We start from the raw sequence: 8,728 nt of genomic DNA, 5'->3' as shown, positions 1-8,728 counted from the left end.
AGCATCAACATGTGAACTTGATCTTTAAATGGATTAAGACTAGAGCTATCTTAGATTATGTCCTCAATATTTCTTGAAACTGAATCCGTAGTAACATCTGAGACTTGATGAATAATAGACCCGAAACCTCCCGAAAAAACTTTGACGCAATTTTCCCCAAATTGAAGCAATACGAAGGGAAACAGATCTTAGAAACCATGCTGCAAAGAGATAATTGCAACGAATCCATGGGAGATGCTGTGAAGACTTACAAATTGTACCATCAAGAAACCCTTGATTAGATCTCCTCCTTGATAGAAAATTGGTTGAGATGAGTTCAGGAATTACTACTACTGAGTTCCGATTTTCTGAATGATAAAGATAACAGAGTGAAGCACCATCTTCTAATAGACTTGCAGTAGCTATAAAAGACATTGCCGCCATTGATGAACGGTAAAGCCTTGAGAATAAGAAAGGAAGAAAATAACTATCTATAGATCTAGATTTGGATCTCTAGCTCTGACACCATATTACAAAGATGTGCTAGAATGAAAATGTGCTTCTCATCGATTAGAATATCCTTCTGATGTTCATACACAAGAGGAAAAGAGGAAGAAGAAAGAGAGCTAACAAGAAAAGCACAGCTGATAGCTAAGCTAACTGATTAACAAAATTAGCTAACTAAGTTCTAAAACTAGCTAACTAATTTTAAATAACATTACAAATAGTTAACTAATAGCTCGACCGCAGCTTGTGATCTTCTTCTTTTCTTCCTTTGCTTGATAAAATGCTCAATTAATTTTTGCGTCCTAATTAACATAAAATTTTAAATTTAATTTAATCTAATCTAATTTTTATTAAAAAAATTAAAGCATTAATTTTTATTCTTAATTAATTAAAAATAATTTTTGTATTTTCAATAATTTAAAATATTTTAAAGTAAATTTAAAAAAAAAATCAAAAACCCAAAAATTGGAAGCCTAAGAAAATCAAAATACAATGTCATATTTCGTCTTCCTCTTCCTTTTCTTAATTATATTTAGTTTGAAAACTAAATGGTGAGGGAGGTGTGAGATTCGAATACCATCGTCATTAATGAGTAGTGTTAAACCTATTAACAGGGGTGAGTATTCGATTCGAACCGAATCGAATTAAATTATAAAAATTAAATTATGTATTTTAGAAATTGAATCGAATTGAAATAGGTAAAAAATTAAATCGAACCGAACCACTCTATTTCAGTTCAATTCGATTTAAACTGATCGGTTTTATTTTTTATTGATTTTTAATTTATACTTAATTTTCAAGTTATTTGGTCTAATTTTAAATTTTGATTTGAACTTAATAACCATTAATCAATAAAATTAAACAATTAATATATAAAAAAAATTAAATATAATTCATAAATTTTCATAAAAATAATTCAATTCAAAAATCGATTCGATATGGTTCGATTTGAACATATAAATTACTATTTGGTTCGGTTTAACTGATTTTTTCTCTTCAAAATCGAATCAAACCGAAATAACCAAAATTTGTATAATGTAAAATCGAACCGAATGATTAAGTTTTAAAACCGAACTGATTGAACCGAATTGACTCGGTTCGATTCGATTTTTCGGTTTGAACCGAAATATGCTCACCCCTACCTATTAATCCATTCTTAATAAACCTTTTATTAACATTAATTTATAAATAATATAGACTCCTATGGGAGCAATTCCAATAACTGTACACAATTTTTTTTTTAAGAAAAAGGCTATATTTTTTTGCTTTTTTTTTTCCTCTCTAAATGAGTGATTTGGCAAAACATAGTGTAAGATGTATATAAAAGAAATTAAGGAAATGCTCATAATATATATCTAACCTCAATAGTGGCAACAAATGAAGCAGCCATCGTTAAAAAGATATCTCTAACTTCAAAAGTGGGATAGCCCCATTGAAATGGATTTGGTACCTTGATCCTGCATATATTAATTGTAGCAAAATGTTATTATTATGACCGGCATGCAAATCTAAGGTGCACATATAAATCGTACAATCATACAGTATAAAAAGAAAAGAAGAATAGTACAGGATTTAACGTGGTTCAACCGTAAGGTCTACGTCCACGAGCAAGATAAGAGAAAAAAAGTTTCACTATGATGAAAAGAGTAAGATACAATCACTCATAACTCTCAAACCCTAATCCCAGTATGTTTTCTAAATATCTTACAACTCAACGGCAAAGGATAGAATATTACAATATTACTCTATAGGCCCATGCCATCCGCTACCATCACAAATCTCACTTTTTTATCATAATCGAGTAGCAGCGCGAAACTTTCTGGTCTGATCACAATTCGAGTTTCCATAAAAAACATATCCAAATTTCAAGTCACAAAAATAACAGTTATTATTGCAAGTTTAAACATATAATATCTCAGTAAAATGGTTCATACTACAAATAAAATTTTTAATTTATTTAATAAAGAAATAATCTGTGAATAATAATTGATAGACACAAATGAAAGATAAACTTTTTTTCTCACTATAAACGTGAATAATCTCAAAATAGATTGTTGAATCGAACTCAAGTTCACTTCGATTTTTACACCTTAAAGATGAAGGAAGACTAATCAAGTTATCCCTTGATTGGCTACTTAAGATTACATTAAAAGATAATTTAGTAAAAATTAATTTTTTTTTTTCAATGTTTAATACTCTCTCCCTCTGCTTTCTCTTTGTAAAAAAAATTGATAAAGAATAATTGCCTATGCTAGTACATGCTGCTTTAACTAATTGAAATCTTGTTGATAGTCAAAGTTTGGTAAGCCAAATTCATGGTTGCAGCTTCAAATTTTAGGGAAACAAAGTAGCTAGGTTTAAACTCTCTTGTTTTACTTTTAACACCGACTATATATTTATACAAAGTAAAAAATTATTATATGAAGGGAACAATTTTATGTATAATTCAACATGTAAAGTGAGAAGATAAAGCAAGAATGAAAATCAAGTTGTAGTTGGTAAATTTGATCTCACCAAGGTGCAGCAGGAATGAGCCCTGAACGATCAGTGAGACAATTATTTTGTTTCTCTTGAGATGCATTATTATATGCACCAGCCACGGTCAAAATTTCTGCAAAGGTCCATGCAATTGCAATCGAGATCGTGATCACAACTGATCGAACAAGCATAGGTCTTTTTGGTTTCCAAATATAGGGAAGGAACTGCATTAATAATATGAATTTCTATATGAAAAGTAACCCAAAATATTACATTGTGCATATAAATTTAAAAATTTTGAAAATTCATGTTTTGAATTCAATTATATTTTATTTTATTTTCTTAGGTTTTTTCATTTAATATGTCGTAATCTGAGTCCAATATCATGGGATGGCCTAACGACCCAAATTAGTCAACGACTTATGCTAAATTTTTTTCTAGTCTTATAATTAATAAAATTTTTACTTATAAAAAAATACTTTGACAATTTACCTAAATAATATAATTTGCCTAAACAAATTGTAAAAAGAAAAAAAAAATCTGATTCTTACATATTACAGGATAGATCCAACTACGCGAGAACTTGGTAGCGCTGGGCAGAATTCGGTTCAAACCGAAAAATCGAACAGAATTAATTCAGTTCAATTGGTTAAGTTTTAAAATTCAATCGGTTCGGTTCGGTTTTATATTATAAAAATTTCAGTTATTTCGGTTCGGTTTGATTTTGAAGAGAAAAAAAATTGATTAAATCGAACCGAACTGAATAGTAATTTATATATTCAAATCGAATTAAATTAAATCGAATCAATTTTTGAATTGATTTATTTTTATGGGAAATTTATGAATTATATTTAATTTTATATATATTAATTGTTTAATTTTATTAATTAATGGTTATTAGGTTCAAATTAAAGTTAAAATTAGACCAAATAACTTGAAAATTAAGTCTAAATTAAAAAATCAATAAAAAATCAAAACCGATCGGTTTAAATCGAACCGAACCGAAATAGAGCGATTCGATTCGATTTTTCACCCATTTTGATTTGGTTCGATTTTTAAAATTTAAAATTCGATTTTTATAATTTAATTTGGTTCGGTTCGATTTTGTTCTATTCGAACCAAATGCTCACCCCTAGAACTAGGAAAATAAGTAATTAATAAACCATGTAACTTACCTGAGTTGAGAAAATCACAATAGCCACTGCTGGGAGTCCAATTTCAATACATTTTGCCAACTACAAGCATCAATCCAATTGAAGAAATATCACATCACGTATAATTTCAAATTAATGGAACAAACTGCAACATTAACATGCAATTGGATGGAATATTTATTCCAGCTAACAAAACATAACTTTAATTTTTATAAAGAAAATTTTATTTTAGTAATGATTATCATTGAATGAATGGATAAATTTTAATTTAATAATAAAAAATAAATTAAATTAAAAATAAAATAACTATGGAAGGAACCTAAAAATTATGTCTATTTTATAAAAAAAACCAATTGAATAAAGCATAGGCCTTGCCTGCGGGAATCCACGGTCATAAAGCCCAAGTCCAGTGAGAGTCACGAGAGGAATAGAAGAGAGAATGGTAAGCTTGCTGGCATCATAAGAAATCCAAATTAAAGCTCTTAATAAAAAAAAAAAATCCCAAATTCCACTAAAATTTATTTGATGAATTGAATAAATTACAAAATATTCCACCTTGCGAAAATCCCCCCTAGACCAGAGAAACCAACGATGATTTGAAGGAAGGACCCAATAATACTTGCTCCTTGTATACGTCTCATTGATCTTTTAAACATCTAATGCACAGGACCACCCACAAAAAATAAATACAAACGCCATGTGAGCACAACAATATATATTAATTAAACCATATGCACTGCTTCTTAATAACCTAATTGACGTTAGATTTTTTTTTTAATATATTTATTATCAAAGTGGAAAATTTTGAATTCAAGTCTATTTCCTTTTGATAAGGGATCCCATGTGCACTATTCTTTCTGTTGCAGGGAAAAACAATACTATGTGCCACAAATTAAATAAAAGTGGACATACATCTCTCGGCCTAAAAATTTAAAGTCAAGTGAGGACTTTAATTAGACAGATATTCTATAGGTTAAAATGTGGTAAATAGGTAACTATAAAAAAAAAAAGGATTTTTAGCACCGAATTCAACGATCTAACGTATATTAGTGGCAATCATAATCTTTCACTAATTTAAAGTTAATTTTAAAATGTAATGATAAATTTTAATATGTTATTAAACACTTTGTCGATAAAAGTATTAACAATGAATTTATGGGATCCGTTGTTATGATGAATTATTATTATTATTATTATTATTATTATTATTATTATTATTATTATCTTAAAAAAAACTTCATATATAAATTTTATCAATTTAATATTCATATCAAATTCAAGCGAGTTGGATCAAATTTTCAAGTTGGGATGATCAAGTTGACTAAAATGGATAAAACATTATTAATTTAGTATAAATCTAAACAAATTATGCATCATTTCCAATTAAACATGTTAGCATAATTATAGCAATTAGCATAATTATAGCAATTAGCATAATTACAGTAATTAATATGATTATAGGAGATTTATAGCATAATTATAGCAATTATTATTCTTGTCTAAATTAGCTCATATTTCTAAATTAGTTCATATTCTCATGTATAAATAGATGTAATATCTCTGTAAATGTTACACACAAATAAACAGACAAATACACAATCCTTTCCTTCATTACTTGTATTCTTTCTTCTAACATGGTATCAGAGCCATAAAGCTTTTATTTATAGTTTCTGGGGTCTCTCTTCTCTCTCTACAACATGTTCTGGTTCATTCTTTTATTTCTGTTATTATACCAAAGTGCCGTTTCCAAATCCTGATCCAGGGGATTGTGATGTGCTCAATATTAGTACCTGTGCCTGCATCTGCTCCTAGCACTACTCTTCGTAGTTCTACCTGTCCAGTTTACCTGTCTCTGTTGAATCTGCACCAGTTGTTGATCCAGTACCTGCGCCTGCATCTGCTCCTAGCTGCATCTGCTCCTAGCACTACTCTTCGTAGTTCTACCTGTCCAGTTTACCTGTCTCTGTTGAATCTGCACCAGTTGTTGATCCAGTACCTGCGCCTGCATCTGCTCCTAGCTGCATCTGCTCCTAGCACTACTCTTCGTAGTTCTACCCGTCCAGTTTACCTGTCTCTGTTGAATCTGCACGCTTGTTGATTCAAGACTGCGCCTGCATCTGCTCCTAGCACTACTCTTCGTCGTTCTACCCGTTCAGTTTGATTCCTGTCTCCTCTATCAGCCAAACCGCTGATATATTCACCAAAACGCATCATCCCACTCGCTTTCAGGATCTCTTAAGCAAACTCAAGTTGGCACATGCGCTACCACCTTGAGTTTGAGGGGGGGTGTTAGCATAATTATAGCAATTAGCATAATTATAGCAATTAGCATAATTACAGTAATTAATATGATTATAGGAGATTTATAGCATAATTATAGCAATTATTATTCTTGTCTAAATTAGCTCATATTTCTAAATTAGTTCATATTCTCATGTATAAATAGATGTAATATCTCTGTAAATGTTACACACAAATAAACAGACAAATACACAATCCTTTCCTTCATTACTTGTATTCTTTCTTCTAACAAAACATACTTAAATTGGATTAAAAAAATGCCATCTCTATGTACGTGATATAGATAGATAGCATTGACAAAATAGGCAACTAACCTGACGAGGAGTGAGTCTCGCACTAAATTTATTATTAGTTGATATAGCAATGGAGATTGCTGGGATGATGAAAGCTTCGGATATTTGCATCACCACCGGAAGTTGAGAACCCAACAAAATCTGCGAGAACGTGTTTATCGCTGCTGTAAAGAGCGAACTTTGGATTGCTTCAGCTTTCTCAACCTGATTTGCAATAGAAAAAGTTATCAATTTTCAGTAATTCAATGCTTTCCCATCAAAAATTACGTGCATGATAATATTGTTTACATTGCCACCACCCATCACCGCCGCAAGCGTTGAGGGAATGATCATAGCAGTCCAGACGATCACTATGCTAAACTGCAATCCCATGAGATAAAGAGATGGATCTCCTGCAATCAAATGAACGGTTGAGATCCGTATTATTGTAAGTGAGAGTGAACATGTAGTGAATGATTTCTTAATTAAAAGATATTATTTTCATAATTTTTCTTTAAAAATATTTTTCTTTTTTTCTTTTAGTAAAAATAATGTAAATATTTTTTTAAAATAAAAATAAATAAATATTTTATGTTTGTCAACATTCAAATAAATAATTTTTAATAGTTGATATATTTTTTTTAGTATTACTCATTGCTATATTTATATAAAGCTGATATGTATATTTTATTTTCCTTCACCAATTAATTACAATTATTGTCCATATTAATAGATGTCGATAATTACATATTATTATCAACAATTGATAATAAGATGAGATCATATCCACTTAGCAATTAAACTAACACCTAAGATTATGCATCCCTATTTAATAACGTGATTAACAAATCCACCAAATGAGTTTTTTTTCCTTTAAAATACAAATTGTTGTTCATAAATACATCAAGTTTAGTATTGGCATTCATTGTGTATAGAAATTAATAATCAGGCGATTAAAAAAAATATACACAGAAAATTTTTTTTATTAAGAATGAGAGAGAAAATTTACTCCAATCTGGATTATCCCCGATGGGAATGTCAACTTCAGTTAGACGGGGCATCACCTGAGCCTGTCTTTTTCGATATTGCTCTGCAAGACCTGCATCTATCTGGCTTCTTGTTCTGGACGGTCGTCGCGGTGGTCGCCGTCCTTGCTGTGGTCGTGTTGGTGGTGGTGGCGGAGGTTTCAATGATTGTTGTTGTTGTGGAGGTGGAGAAGGAGGTGGAGGAGGCGGTGGAGGTGGAGGTGGAGGAGGCGGTGGAGGTGGAGGTGGAGGTGGAGGTGGCGATTCATAAGCGTAAGTAGAAGAGCTGGGGATGCCGTAGTTGGATGTAAACCAATTATTTTGGCAATTAGGGCATTGAGAAGGAGAAGAAGAGAAAGAGAAGTAATAAAGTGTTGGACTATACTGGCAATAAGGGCAGTTTGGGATGCAGGCATCGATGCCTTCCATTTTTGTGTTCTTGATCAGTGTATCGTACGGGCGACTTTTAGATGAAGTAGGAGAGGCATGAGGCAGAGACCAAAAGATGAAATGCGGAATTTTGAGGGAGTCAAGCAGAAAAATAAATAAATAAATAATAAAAAATGGAAAAAAAAATATGTAAAGAATGCACACGTCTCAGTCTCTATTAGGTGGACTAATAAGAAAAATTAAATTCAAAATTTTATATAGTGATCTAAAAATTATTATAAAAAAACAGATCTAAAAATTAAATTTAAAAGTTTAAAATTAATTTATTACTAAAAGATATGATCAAAAATTATTTCAAAAAATAAGATGTCATTAAAAATAAAATTAATGGTTTTTAATAAATTTAATAAATCAATTAATGAAAGTTTTAAAAAAATCAAGTTAGTTTAATAAATTTTTTTTATATACACTTATTAAATATGGAAATTTATATATGTGGACACACATTTAAGGGCATGTTTGCAACTTTGCATAATATTTTTTCATTTCATTCAATAAAAAAATTCCAACACGGTTGATTTTAAAATAATTAAATATTAATTTTATATATTAATTAGTAAAA

General features: G+C 30.1%; 1 protein-coding gene across 1 annotated transcript; it reads right to left on the bottom strand.

Annotated features, from left to right (window-relative positions):
- Positions 1-3,456: 3,456 nt before the first annotated feature.
- On the bottom strand, positions 3,457-8,222 carry LOC131182075 (nucleobase-ascorbate transporter 4-like). The gene is made up of 7 exons (XM_058150711.1): positions 7,701-8,222; positions 7,001-7,104; positions 6,734-6,916; positions 4,674-4,774; positions 4,494-4,569; positions 4,140-4,199; positions 3,457-3,474 (listed from the first exon to the last, which is right to left on the bottom strand). The coding sequence occupies exons 1-7, from the start codon at positions 8,143-8,145 to the stop codon at positions 3,457-3,459; spliced, it is 987 nt and encodes a 328-aa protein (XP_058006694.1). The 5' UTR covers positions 8,146-8,222.
- Between the last annotated feature and the right edge of the window lie 506 nt (positions 8,223-8,728).

This window comes from Hevea brasiliensis, chromosome 8 (assembly GCF_030052815.1).
Source record: "Hevea brasiliensis isolate MT/VB/25A 57/8 chromosome 8, ASM3005281v1, whole genome shotgun sequence".
NCBI lineage: Eukaryota > Viridiplantae > Streptophyta > Magnoliopsida > Malpighiales > Euphorbiaceae > Hevea > Hevea brasiliensis.
This window is presented reverse-complemented; position numbering and strand designations above follow the sequence as displayed.

Coding starts and splice junctions, on each gene's coding strand:
- LOC131182075 (XM_058150711.1), bottom strand. CDS start 8,145: ATGGAAGGCATCGATGCCTGCATCCCAAACTGCCCTTATTGCCAGTAT. Junction 7,105..7,700: donor CGGGGATAATCCAGATTGGA/GTAAATTTTCTC, acceptor ATTTGATTGCAG/GAGATCCATCTCTTTATCTC. Junction 4,570..4,673: donor CTAGGGGGGATTTTCGCAAG/GTGGAATATTTT, acceptor TTATGATGCCAG/CAAGCTTACCATTCTCTCTT.